Raw genomic sequence first — 15,066 nt, forward strand, 5'->3', positions numbered from 1 at the left:
ACTGATAATGAGCCATGGCAAAAAAAAACAATGACTTGAAAAGCAATTGAGTGGCTTGCGTGGATTTTACTTGATGCAGAGAAATTATATCACTGATGCTGCCACTAACAGACAAGCTGCTTACTGCACTTTTCATTTACTAAAAACTTAACAGACAATTATCTTCCTGAAAACCTTCTATGTGATCTCATGCCACTTTGGTTCCATTAACACATGAGTTTCAGATGAGTTATTGCTGCAATTTCAGTACAATGTTATCTACTGTATAATTCTGGCTTTCCAGTCAACTTCAACCTATGAGGAAAAAATGTTATTCATACAACTTAATCTTTAACATACAGTATTTGCCTATTTACGGCTTGCTTCTATAAAGCCTAAAAAATCATCACTCTTACGAAAATAAAAATGATAGAATATTATAGTTTTCTTATCAGGAGTTCAAGACATAGGATCCAAACTAAAGGTTATCTCACTTTTAAAAGATTAGTGCATGTTCAGTACATTATACTGTGCATAAAATGCAAAAAACACTGATTAGCACACAGGGAAATGTAAAACCTTGTGAGATGCAAATTATTCACAACTAGATGCACTGCAAACCTAAGAAAACAAAGCGTCATTTCAAGACAAGTGTCTTCCTGTTGCTAATCAGCTGGATATAGAACTAGTACTACTAAAGCTAGTCAGCAGTATTTTAGATATCCACTATCTTCATACTCCAGCTTAGTGAGAACTAGTGAAAGATGTCCGTGCTATTTACAGCCATGTCTGCTACTTAATTACCTTTCCCCCTTAGACAATAGCTGCTGCGCTTATGAAATTGAAACCAGTTTCACTCCTTTCAGTCAATACCTCATCTAATTATTTTTGATCCACTTAAACTGCATCCAACGTCATTATGTTTTTTAACATTTAAAGCCGACGTGAAGCTTCGTAATATTTACTCTATATGTATACATATGGTTTCGAAAAGATGACCGACAAATGGGAGCACACTGATAAGACAAAATGTGTACCTGGACTGTTTTACACTATGTTGGGGGAGGTTGGCGAGTTTATTCCTCTGGAATTAACACCTGCAGAGGAAACAGCGGAGGTCCCAGACAGTCACAGTAACTGCACACAGTGATTTTTCTGAAGACTGGTATGGGACTATTTGCCTGGCCCAGTTTTGGAGACTGAATCTACCATCTTTCAAGAAAGAGCTCGACTACACATTTCTGAATAAAGAGCTCCAAAAAGTGACCGTTTTTGTGTTCAAATTCCCAGATAAGTCTAGATCGTGAGAATTTATTATCGAGCGTTCGCACAGGCTGGTGTCCTCCTATCCCATCCCATCTTGCGGGTGAGCGGCATGTCGTTCCGGCTGTGCGAACCGAAGTTGTCTACTCCCCCACCTCGGTTTTTTCGGAGAAAATAACGGCTCAGAGAGATGCAGCGGGGAAGGGAAGTGCCCGCGGCTCTTCGGCCTCTCAGCCAACCTGGTTCAGTTCCCTGGCCTTGCGCTTCAGCTGGCGCTTGCGGATTTTGATCATCCACTTCACGCTGAGCTTGGCAAAGTCGGCGGCCTTGAACAGGGCCAGGAAGACTCCGCACAGAATGGCAATGGTGTTCCAGGGGTTGGCCGTGATGATCTTTGGGATGACAGATAAAGGCTCTTTGAGAAAAAACAGACTTGCCAGCGGAGCAGGTGAAAGTCAAGTGAAACTGCACTAAAACTTGGTGCTGAGAGAAGAAGGCTTGAATGCTCCCATAAATTTAGGAACTCTTCACACAACACATAATTAACATCCAGCAATTGCCTTATACACATAAAACAAGAGGTATCGGGGTGTAAGTATTTCCATGTAAAATTAATTTTTATATCTAGCCTCTAGTTACAGTAAAGTAATAAAAAGGATAATAAAATCCTCATGAATCTTTTCTATATTAAGTGCAGAGACTGATTTGATCAATTTAAATGTGTAGTTTCTTTAACCTGTAATTTTAAGCACACTGTAAAAATCTCACTCATTATTATAAAATACATTTAAATGCTGCTCTATTGTGTGAAGAGTGCTAAGATATAGTATGATCTCCATATAGTTAGGTACCCTGTAATGAAGTGCAGAGAAAACATATCGGCACATTTTTAGTCTATGCACTGAATATTTGTTTTTACACGAAAATTAAAGATCTACTGTATCTGAACTCGACTTACGTCCCGGACTTGCTGAATGAAGGGGTCCCTCCACTCAAACACAACAAAAAAGAGCTGATTGGTTTTTTCGGATTCCAGCCTCTTATCATAGTACTTCACAACGCTGGACTGGATAGGAACAATTCAAAGATTCTCAGAGGAATACTAACAGTGGATTGCATAGTATCCCCCCCACCCCCTGTATTTTAAGAGAAAAATGAAGTTTATACAACTAGGATGCGATAAGGATAGGATCCCATTTTATTAATGCTACATACTATGGAGGTAATTTACAGAACTATGGAGGCTTACACAATTGTCCACTGTCACAACATCAAAAAAAGTACCATTTAAATAAATTACTATACTGACAAGAAGTAGTGCACCATCAGAAATTAATTGTGTTGACTGAGCTCAGCTTCTACTATTAATAAAAATTTCAGTTCACACATCCCACTGTTAAATCAATATAAGGGATTTCTGGACATGGTAAGTGAGAAGTTACCTTGGAGATGTCTGAGATACAAGGGTAATTCAGAAACCAGATTAAGGTTATTATGACTTTGAAAGTGGTGTAGAGCCATACGATCTACTCTAAGCACAGCTGTTATATTAATTTTGCAGGAAAGGGCTGTCCTAATAAAACCACTACAATGCTTAAGACCTCTTGACTGTAAAATCAGTCCAATTTATAGGTAATCACGCTTTGCCTTATTACACTTATGAGAAAAAAAGATTTACAATATAATCCTTGTATCTGTGAGTAGCACAGAATGGAAAATTGTTTCAAATGCTATATATCCTGTGGCAAAGGCTAAACAGAAATCTTACACAACTGCAGGAGAGTGCAGGTTACTATTTTTTAAATTATGGTTCTCTATACAAAATACATTTGCTGGGGTCCTGCTACTTAAAGAGACATCCTAGATTCTGCATCACTGTTGGATTAGTGAAAAACAAAAACAGGAAGGAGTTTAAATTACAACATTGTCGCTTTTGACAATGCAAACGTTCAGAGTTCAAGGGAGCCAGGTCACCAAAAAAATAAATCTTTGCCTAACACGGAGGATGTACAGTGACATGTCCCTACAGTATGTGCGTCTCCTTTAACTGAAAGGAAGGTTCAGTTAGAGGTTGCAGCCTCTGGGCCAGACTGAGATTCTTATCTTAGCTACAGTAGGTAAAAAAAATAAAAAAGGCTGCAAATACAAAAAAATGATCTTATGTACGGTAGATTCTTCTCCAGCAATAATTCTAAACACAATACGGTGAAAACATTGCTTTCAGGAAGAAGCTATTCTTTAGGGCAATGGTTCTTAACCTGGGCTTGTGAAGGTAAATCACAAATTAAGCACAGGCATGTAAATACTCCTACTTTGTTTCACCTATAGGTTAATAAACCTATGTATTTATTAACATTATGCATTCGTTACAATTACTGCACTACACAAACAAGATTATTTTCAAGTTTTTAAGCTAACTTTAGTGAAATCATCTCTGTATGAAATTGTGCTCAATTAGCATAGTTTCCACAACTGAAGAAGACTGCAGACTCTTGTGCCACTTGCGACTAACTGCTTGTGAGCTATAATTTTCATCACTCTTACACATCAAAAAAAAGGCCAGAAACCTCTTAAATGCGAGAGGTGACAAGCGTGAGGCAACTTCAAAAAACGTCCTTCTTTCTCAATCATTGAGCAAAAGCAACAGCAGAAAAGTCACAGACCCAGTAGAAAAAAAAGCGTAATTTGTCATGCATTCTTAAATATAAAGTGTTACCCCATTCATTCTCTTTCATGGTTAGATAATGAGAGCTGGCCTACTTCAATGATTTTTGATAAGGGGTACACGAACAGATTTTGAGAACTTAAGGGCAGGCTGCAGTACGGGTTCCGATCCACAGCTTCAGAGAATGGATCACAAGAGCACTGGTTCAAGGTTCTTACCTCCTGCCTGAACTCCACCGACTTGCTACCGTCTTTCTCAGACGTCTGCACCAAGGACATCTTCACCCATGTGCGGAACCCCCCTGAGAAGGTCCACACAGAATAGGACTTTTCACAGTCTTTCATGAACTGGGCTTTGTTCTGGCTGAAGGGAGAAGAGGCCTGTCAGCTTGGATTCAAGGTGACGGTTAAGCCACGCAGTAAAGTCTACATGCTGAGTATTTCCAGGCAAAAAAAAACCTCACTATCACAAGAAAACAGTACAAAAAACAATCATTTTCCTTTGTTCCCTCTTAGTTTGTAATGGCCAATTGTGAACCACCATGGATCACCTCAGGACGTGCATTTAAGCTGACTTCTGACACTGTGCACTCCAGAGCCATCTTACACATGGTGAGCCTTACATCAGAGCTTGCATATCCTGCTGGGGCCATACAGCTCTCATGTGCAGCAAGCTCAAAGTTGTCAGCCAAATGTCCTAAAACATAAAGGTTGTGCAACATCCCTTTGGAAAATTGCAGTTACAGTCAATTTAATCACACAGTCCAGACTACAACTGGACGTGCTCAATGCTTCCTCTGAATGAACATTTCAAACCCCCCCTTCAGAATATTGTAGTGAATATTTCTACCAGGACATTGTGTCTCTTCTTGTGAACTGGCTGTGAAAACTCTGTTGAAGTGCTCCTGACCTCAAGCAGAGCTTAAAGTAAATGAAATCCTTGACCACAGTTAATAACCAAAGTCATTGTTTTACACGTTGGCAAGTGTTTCCTTTTGGCTCCGCTACTGTTGCCACACAGCTGCCTACTGCCCAACTGGTTCAGTGGAAACTGAACAGGTCCTTTATCCCCATTGCCTCCCCAAACCTTCTACCTGTCCCCAGTTTTTACCTTCCTTTAAATTCTTTAAAGGAGTAAAAGAGCAGGTAGCTAATGGCACTGAAATCTTGTTCGGTTTCGTTTTGGCTGAACTGCAGAAAAATCAGCTCCTTCTTTCTGACGTCTGTTGGCCCTTGAACAACCAGAGCATGTTTCTGTGGAGGCAGAAGGACAGGGTTAAGAAGAATGTTAAAATCTCAGTGTTTAACCTATTAACATCTGTAACAGCCATACGGAGCACCATATCTTTTATTCACCAAACCAATTCCTAATTCCCACTTTGCTATTAACTAAACTTAAGAGCTTGGATATGTAGTACTCAAGACAGAGCAGACTAAGCAGCAGAAATGCCCATAAGGAGGTGACCAAAGGAGAATTCCACTGTATTATCTGGGCTGATGAGGATAACTTCAGTCTATAATCAAGTTAAAAAAAGGTATGCCCATGGTACAATTTCTGGAAGAAACATACAACTCATTTGTGACACTGCTGTGTGCACATTCTTGGAAGTAGTACATTTTATTCATATCCATATGCTACAAAGCTAGTTCTAATCACTTTAGTACAGTGATTTGAATAATACTAGAGGGTTAGTACTAGGGAGCATTCTCCATTATTAAAAGAATACTTTTGACCCAGTGAGTGAAAGAAGTTCCTGATAAGGGCACTTTATATACTGCTGAAGCTGTACATTACTGCTGACTTAGCTGATCCTTGGGCCCTGGCTGTACTGGCTGAACCTGTTGTATAGATCAAGTATTGTAGTCTGAAACACTGCACATTTCCTTTGGAAAGGATTATATATATATACAGTTCATACTAAAATAAGTAATACTGACAAAATGCAGTAAAGTTCTAGCACAGTTTTTAGAAACCTATGAAAGTACCATTGTAATTGTAAGTGTACACAGAAGTTCTGTGTTCTGAACATGAACAAGAAAGATATTGTAATCAGTAATGTATGTGCTACAGCTAAGGTTCCATGGGAACAGCAGATTCCACTCTAAAATTGCACTGATCTACAACCATAACACAATTCTTTATCTTTAGAGAGCTACTGTATGTAACATCTTAATGTAAAGATGAACCTCACAAGCACAAATTATTCTTCACATTTGTGAGAAATTTCTGAGAACTAAAAATACACCCGACTTAAAGATGATAAAAAATAACTCCCCAACTAACAATAAGAAAAACAGGGCTTGAACAATCACTCTAAATACCATGGCCTTCACAAGTTTTTGTACAGCAAGGCCAAAACTGTTACTATTGCTTTGCAGCCAAGCAATTTGTATTCATGCTCATGAAGTTCATATGGACAAGGACAATGTAATGCATATTTTGTGAGTAACACCATGTACAGTACATGCAGTATTTGACCATATTAGAACAAATCAATATGTTCAACCCAGTGATTTCAGGTTACCATAAGCAGTGCCATGCATTTACTTTAAGTAAATTTCTATTTAATATCCACATATACCCCATGATCCTAAATATAAATTATCTACCTTTAAGCAAAAATTACTGTTCTGACTCCGTCACTCATTCTTTTTAGAGGCAATACAGTGGAGTAAATTATTGGCAAAATAAAAAAATAAAATATATAGCAACGATAATCAGATATATTTTATGCTGCAAAAAATGGGATAACTACAGGCGTTTTATTTTAAAACAAATGTTTTCAAATGAGTAATGCTATTTTTTTCCTCAAAAGCATAGGTGTCAAGAGTATTGGATCCCTTGTGTCTAGTATTTGGTGTAACCTCCTCTGGCACAGATAACAGCACAAGGCCTTTCCCTATAATGTGTAATAAGGTTGGAGAACACACTGGGAAGGAACTTGGTATATTCATCTATGCAGACATTTTCCAGATCTTTGATATCCTTAGGTCTACGCCCTCTCAATTCAGACAACAGGTTTTCAATCACGTTTATGTCCAGACACTGGAACAGCCATTGTAAAATGTAGATTTTGTATTAAGTCAACCATTTCTCTTTTAATTTTGAGGTGTGTTCAGAGTCATTGTCATGCTGAAAGGTTCACCTGTGACCAAGTCACAACTTCTGGCACGTTTTTGGTCAGATTGTTCTGATACTTGGTAGAATTCATGATGCCACTGACAATAAACAGGGCCAGTGGCAGCAAAACAGCTACACAACATCAACCACTGCCACCTTTCAGAGTGAGTATTAGGTTCTGTTCTTTGTAACATCCCTCTTCTGATACCACACGTACTGATGGTAGGAGTGGCCGAAGAGTTCAATTCTGGTCTCAACTGACCATAGCTGGTTCTAATCAAAGTCACAATAGTATTTGATAAACTCCAGCTGCTTCAATTTGTCAGTAAGGGCTTTCTTCTGGCAACCCGTTGGCATGGATGTGCCTTCTAATTGTTGATTTGGAAACACCGAGATCCCAAGATGCAACCAGACAATGCAGTTCCCCAACTGTGAGCCTTGGATTCTTTTTCTCACTATCTTCCTCACTGTGTGTGGGGACAAGATGCACATGCAACCTTTTCCTGGTAAGTTAACCACTTTGTGATTAATGTCCTAGTAGTGCTAAGTGGTATACAGGGTATGTAACTTTTTGACACCTATGTTTTTGAGAAAAAAAAGGTACTCATTTAAAAACATTTGGTTTGAAATAATTGTATTAGACTAAAACTGTATTTTTCCCATTTTTGCACAGAAAATGCAGATTATCTGTGTGATTTATTTTATGTTTTTTCTGTTCAGCTTTATCAAGTGTGCCAATAATACTTGAGCCCACTGCATACCGAAACAACAAATCAACATGGTGACTGGGTTTTAAACAATGTTACAAGAATTTCAAAACATAACAGGTTTTCAAACAGTGAAACAACACTTCATTTTGTATACAAAAGTGATATTTTTCTTCCATGGGTTTCATAAAAGGCCTTGTTCCAAAGTTTTTTATGGAACACAAAACATTTTGTTAAGCTTTACAAAGAGTGCTGAACAGCTGAATTCTATAATATATAATATGTCACAGAATTGTAGCCAATGTGGCTGGGAATTATGTCCCATACAAGCCCAGTTGTACAGTACTTATATTCCTGGTTCCTTACCATGGTGTTATTAGTGAAGGGGTCTGTGTAGTTAATGTGATCCTTGACACAGTCCACTTCTCCAGGTTGTCCTGGTTTAACCAGAGGGGGCATGTGGTCATGGAAATAGTGCTTACAGCTCAGAAGTTGAGCCTTTCCAGGGTAAAGAGCAATTCCTGGGAAAAATAAATTATTCATTGTTCATGTGTAATACATACTGTAGGGACACAATTTTAATTAAACTTAACAACAGTAACAAAAAACCTTATGCCATTCATTCAAACAATGCCGGCTTTTTTAATGTTTTTCAGTGCGCTTGGCAAGCATTTAGTCTTTATGGAAGATAAAGTTTCCACATTACAACAAAACCCTGTGTCAGCAAAAACAACAAAAACAACAAAAAAATGCTAACAAATAAAAATTCAAAATGTTTTTTGGGGCAGCTGATGCAGTTAAGGAAACAAATGACAGAACACCAGCACGAAGAGCTGAAACTTAAGATTTTTTTTTATGTAAATTAAACCTAAAAAAAAAGCAGCTGAAAGTGAAGACCCGGGCGTCTTGAAAAAATAAAGGAGCTAAAATGCAAGGTCATTCTCTACACTCCCTTACCATTTCATTTAGACTAGATCCAATTGCATGGGGGCAGTTTTGTGTCCCAGCTCACAAAGCAGAGCATTTATGGACAGAAAGAGCAGCATGACTGTCAGCTGACGAGCGGCCTTTGGAGAAGATAAGCTGCCCTGCGAGTCTGGATACTCTCCAACCTGCTCGTTCAACTCAGCAACATACTGTACTTCACGCTTTCAACCTAGTATTTCAAGCAGGGCTATTCCCATAATAATGACATCACTCTGTAAAATTAGCTTTCTTTACTTGAACATTGTCTTGGGAACAGCTAATGTATAACAGGTAAAACTCTAAAACACACACAAACCCTTGTGCTCTCTCACCAGTAGAAAGACCTGTGGGGAAATAAAACACATATTATAGGTTCCACCAATATTGCTACAATTAGGTTATACTGTTTAAAAGTCTTATAAATGGTAAACGTAACTGAAAAATAATGAGTTGTTCAACTGAGGCTTTGCAACAACATGTTCATCTAATGTCATGTTTGTGATTGGGAAAAGTTTATGCGAGTTCAAAATCCATTGTTTGGCATAAGAACAATGACAGATTGTGGTTAAAGTACAGTACAAAGTAAAGATCACTAGGGCGTGTAAGCGTGTACTGTATATCTGTTAGAAATCTTCACACGATGAATAGTCCATAGGCAAAATGCTGTCTTTTCTTCTTTCTTTTTAGCTTAATTGTGGAATTACCTGTACTTGTTTCCAAACACTGTATGTTGTACAGTGTATGTACACACACATTATAATCGGTATTTATATCAACCTGCAACTCACAACTGGCAACCCACTGAAGCTACGTAGGTGTGAGCCTGGTCAGTACCTGGATGGGAGACCTACTGGGAAAATCTAAGGTTGCTGTTGGAAGTGGGACCAGTAGGGGGTGTTCAGCCTGTGGTCTGTGTGGGTCGTAATGCCCCAGTATAGTGCTGGGGACACTATACCCTAGAAAGGTGCTGTCCTTTGGAAGAGACATAAAACCAAGGGCCTCTTTGTGGTCATTAAAAATGCCAGGGTATTTCTGTTAGGGATTCGGTAAGAGAAACCGAAACCAGTGAATGAACCCACTTGCAGGAGCTGATAAAGCCTAGCCGTGATCCAAAGAAAGCCGTAGTCGAAGAAACGAGCCGAGAGTCCAGGGGAAGCCAGAGATCCAAACAGGGAACGAGTTACCGAAGCCAAACCGTGATCCAAAACTGTAGACGATAGAGCAATCCGAGAGTCCAGGGGAAGCCAGAGATCCAAAACAGAGTGAGTACCGAAGTCAAGCCGTGATCCGAAAAACCGTCATCAAAGGGGGAAAAACCGTAATCCGAGAACCAAGATGGGGTGTGGTGGTGAATAAGTAAACTGATAGGTAGACTGATGAAGTAAGGCTACGCCTTCTTCTGCCTCTTCCGTTGCCGGGAGGCAGGGATCGTAACAATTTCTTGAAAAGAGTTGGGGTGTTACCCCAGTGTCCTGGCCCAATTTCCCTCTGGCCATTACTAATCACGGCTTCCTAATAATCCCATTCTATGAGTTAGCTTCATTACTCTGTTCTCCTCCCGACTGAAAGCTGATTTGTAGTGAGCGTACTTGCACACTTTGGCTGCTATCGCATCATCCAGGTGGGTACATTTGTAGTGGAGGAGAGTTCCCATTACCTGTAAAGCACTGTTATAATGTATAATACAATCAGTCAGTGTAATAGCCATCTCTCATAAATAATGGAAGACTGGCCTTCTGGTGTGGTCATGGGATGTTCTTGTGAGACATAATTCAAGTGCAAGGAACAAACTGGGAGTGCCACATGTGCAACATCTACACTGATAGCTCAGTGCTCTTGTAGATTTTGTGAACAGTAAATTAATGTATTGTAACCCATATATTAGGTTACAATTAAGTTGAATATCTCGGAAACTAAACTTTTCAATGGGGAGTGCGACTGAGCAGGAGCGTCTTGTCACTACAAAACTCAATTTATACATTGATCAAATCCTGAGACCTCACTTGCTGCCCTTCCTGTGGGTTCATGTTCTCATGCTGCTGGTGTGACAATGGCTCTTTTGCTAAATGAGAGTGTGACACAGAAAAGCATCTGCAGCCTGTTGCAAAGGATGCACTACAGATGTACAGCTTGTGTTGCTTCCAGCGGTGGCCATACAAACTACTAGCCTGTGACATTCATAGTAGACGCCCTGTTGATAATAAATGTTAATCAGCATTATATACCTCTGTCATGTCCAGTCAATAAAATGCCAATGACACCTTGGTGAATTTGTTGCAGTTACTGTATAAGCAGCAACTTTCTTTGGTAGAACAATATGTATTCAGTATATATATGTAAAGGAACAAGTTATAGGTTTATTTATATATGTATGAGGCTTTCAATAAACCAAGCAAACTGTGCATATCACCCAGAACTGTATGCAGATAAAGAAATATTTTTTTCTCACCATCTTCTGTACATTTAATGAGCAACCTGACTCACCTGGAGCCTCAAAGCTGTCCACCTCTTTATACGTGACAGACATCACAGGGTGTTTCAGCTTGTCCTGGAAGTCAGTGATGGTCTGGTAAGCCAGAAATACAGCCACAGCCATGAGCAGCAGGTAGATGAGGATGAGAATAACAGAGAACACATTCTTCAGGCAGGTCCTGCTGAACCCCATGGAAGGGTTTTTGCTACCAGTCCCATCATCCACATCTACCAGACAAAAAAAAAAACATTAGATACAACTGAGGGATTAGCACTCACCCCATTTTAATGCTGTTTTCTCTTCTGGAAGCAGTATCTTTAATGGTTTCAAATACTGCATATTCTAAATAAAATATGAGTTTAATGTTCAAAACACTTAACTGATCCTAATAAAATGCAACTTTTATATTTTTCACAATTCATCTTAATAATTTCAGACTAGTTTTAGTTCTTGTTAGTTACCGCTTAAAACCAGGTTTAATTACCTACTTGATATTCCAGAAACAATTCTATTTACCAGTAAATCATGCTCTATAATAGTAGTCTTTGTGCTGTTATGCTGCAGAGGAATTAGGTCTAGTTTTATAGCCTGTAGTAATTACAATTATTTCATTGTCATTCTACCTGGTAAAATTCCATCGTTGACATCTTCTGCTTCTGTGTTTTCCAAATTCTGATCCTGTTCAACCTCATCGTTAAACTAAAAGAAAAGAAAACTACAGGTATGGATTTTACAGTGTAAACTACACTGTACAAAACTCACGAATTCCTACAGAAGCAGTGCAAATTTCCATTGCGAAGCTTTCAGGAAGAGAAGGTTGTTTTAGCAATCTGTAAGTATTATGATTAAAAAACGAAGTACCACGTGTTTGTCAACCAGCATCACACAAAAATAAGAATGCCAGCTGTTCACTTTGTTTCCAGGTACTTTATTGGGATGCGATTCTTAGGTTTTTCAAACACCGTGGAACAGTGTAGTTTGTTTAAACAATAAAGAATCTGTACCTGCAAACGTTCGTCTGCAATTTTTACTGTCATTCACTTAGGTGCGTGTATTTAGGTAGAGCTAAACTCAAATGCAAAATGGAGAGTTTCCTGTATTGTATGATACAATTTAGGGTTTGGGTATGGCCCTTCAGACAAGTTAGGACACAGGACCCAACCAAAAGCCATTCATTATCAGAGAGTACAGGTTCGTACAGAGACTGTGCTTTTTCTGAAGCTTTTAACATTTCACAGAAAGACTACTGCTCGTTTCGGAGCTATTTTGCAAAACGTGTTGACGAAGTGCGTAATTTGCCTGGAGTCACTAATACTTTTAATAAACCTGAAACTTACATCAGTTTTGGGGACTGATTATTTTCTGTCATTAATTTACTGACACTAATACAACTGCGGGTCGTGTAACAACTGTAGTTCAACACATACAGAAAAAAATCAACTCGCTAAAAGAATAAAAGCTTTTATCAGGCAACAGGTAGTTCTTTAAGATCTTATTAGAGAACTTCCTTCCAACTTAAATGAATATTAATTGCATGAGAATTCAAAATACAAAAACTTTAGACATGAAGGGAACAACCGAACTCCAAATGGATCTTTTCGGTGATGGGAAGATATAGATATATAATATACCTTACTATACATGACATACAAATTCAATCTGTTACAAAAAAAAACAAGAATTCACTGTACCTCTTGGTAAGATCTGAAGGTTTCCGTCCTCATCATCGTATCAGCATATATCAGCTTCAGCTCCGAAGAGCTTACAACACCGTCGTTAGCAAAACTGGGTATAAAATCTTACCCAACCACAAAAACAAAATACAAAGTTTATCATAGTCATTTTCACTGATCAGCTACAACTGAGCACCATTTAATTGCACGGAATGAGAAGAATATACTATACAGGAAACGTTAACTTCCCGGGTATATGGGAAATGTTGTTCTCAATGAATTAAATCTGAACAGCTGCAGAGACATACATCAATCCACAGGGGGCGCCACTTTAGAAACCTACAGTATAGATGCAGAAAGATTGCAACTGTCATTATAAGTGATGGCAATTCAAGATATCAATGTGTTTCAAGTTGGTAAAAGTTTTGATAGCTTCCATTTCCACTCAGATGCTGGTATCGAGGCTATTGAAGAGAAGTGATAGCGTGAATATGAATAAGACAGTTTTTCACATGCTATAGAAGCTGAGGATGCCAGGTATGTTTGTCTACATGCATGCATGGGATGCCCTTATGACTACAGAACAATCGTTAGTTTTAATGATATGGATCAACGGAGTATTTCTGAAAAGAAGGCTTTTTTGAAGACCTACTGTACCTAAAGCAATCTTAAATCACTTACGAGATTAGAAACATTCAAGTAAGTGTTTAAAACGGTTACATACTTGATTCACTTAATAGGACTAAAACAGTCCTTAATAGGGCAATCCTTTATCGAAAGTTGTTACGCATTTCATGCTATTTATTTTGCTTTCACATTATTAGATGGTTTTATTAAACACAGTGTCAAATGCTTTAAACTTCTGTACCTGGTGTACGGAAAAATGTAACAAGAAAATAAGCAAACTACAGGTGTTTATCCCTCTCTCCACACAAACAAATAATAGAAAAATAAATGTTTAATAAAAACAATGCAAGCTACCGACTATTGATACACAGAAAAGTAAACATTGGAAATGTGATTTAAGTAGCCTGACTGTACTTGCTGTTTACCTTTTAAAAGCTCGGATCGCACTTCAGCCTCATGGAAACAGAAAATTTTCTAGCACTGGCTCCGTGTGCACTCCACCTCCAGAGTTGTTAGATGTATTCAATTCAAGTACAATATCATATCCTAAACCATGGTGTAAAGAACTAGATACACTGGAGTTCTTAATGAGCTCTTATGTACAGTAGGTGCTTGCGGTATCTGAGGGGACAAAACGAGAAAGGGCAAGCCGCAAACAGATCGGTCAGTACTGCAGTAAAGCAGAGATTCTCTCCTTTGCGTTCGGGGGGCCCTGTGGAAGAAGAAGTGGGACTGTTCTCAGTCACAGTGCCTACTTCTACCTCAGTGCTGCAGGGGGATGTATCGCCCAGAAACAGCCTTGGACATCAGCTACACCACCGGCTATTTACTGTAATTTCCACTCTTCAGTGGAAATCTAGTCATGTCAAAAACTGGGTATAGTTTTACAATTTTCTTTAAAAATGCAATGTTCTTCTGTAGCTCATACTGTATGTTAATATCTTCTCTGAATCTTTATTGTATTTTTAAAGTAAAGAAATAATCACTTTTAGGGAAAAATAAAGCAATTGCATATACAACATAAACTATATATGAATACAGTATGTATCGTAAACTGTTCATGAAGAAGATTTAGGAGTGTTCTAATTTTAAAAAATAGCAGTTACTTAAAGTGAACATATATACTTAACACTTTAAGAGTTACCAAATACGCCACAAGTATTGTGAATTATATTTTGAAAGTTTTATTTATAATTTGCATTATTAAAATGATAATTCATTGAATTATATATTAATAGTGTCTCATTTAACGTAGATTCAAACGGCAAAACGTTCTTTTTATGGGGGAAAATAATGGCATGAAAATACAAAGCTAGAGAAAAAACGAGAGAAAACATCGTATGTTTTGTTGAAAGTAAACAATCTTTGGTTTTCTAGATTATTTTTCTGGACTATATTATGTTCCTTCCTCATGTTGAACAGAATTCATTTTTACTTTTTCTTGTGACTCGGTTTTACTTTTTTCCAATAGAACGTAAAATATTAATGTAAGATTTTCTCTTATACACTCCTTTACAACTCCCTCCATCCATTTCGAGCACATTTCTTATGGTTACCAGTTTGACTACATTTCCCAGAGTTCCCATTGAATAG

At 38.2% G+C, this 15,066-nt stretch overlaps 1 protein-coding gene across 1 annotated transcript; it reads right to left on the minus strand.

Moving 5' to 3' along the window:
• Positions 1 to 984: 984 nt before the first annotated feature.
• pacc1 (proton activated chloride channel 1) lies at positions 985 to 13,137 on the minus strand. The gene is made up of 8 exons (XM_088625489.1): positions 12,865 to 13,137; positions 11,797 to 11,872; positions 11,185 to 11,400; positions 8,101 to 8,255; positions 5,018 to 5,160; positions 4,126 to 4,270; positions 2,201 to 2,308; positions 985 to 1,634 (listed from the first exon to the last, which is right to left on the minus strand). The coding sequence occupies exons 1-8, from the start codon at positions 12,898 to 12,900 to the stop codon at positions 1,473 to 1,475; spliced, it is 1,041 nt and encodes a 346-aa protein (XP_088481615.1). The 5' UTR covers positions 12,901 to 13,137; the 3' UTR covers positions 985 to 1,472.
• Positions 13,138 to 15,066: the final 1,929 nt, after the last annotated feature.

The sequence above is a fragment of the Lepisosteus platostomus genome, chromosome 3, assembly GCF_059453375.1.
Source record: "Lepisosteus platostomus isolate fLepPlt1 chromosome 3, fLepPlt1.hap1, whole genome shotgun sequence".
In the NCBI taxonomy this organism is placed as follows: Eukaryota; Metazoa; Chordata; class Actinopteri; order Semionotiformes; family Lepisosteidae; genus Lepisosteus; species Lepisosteus platostomus.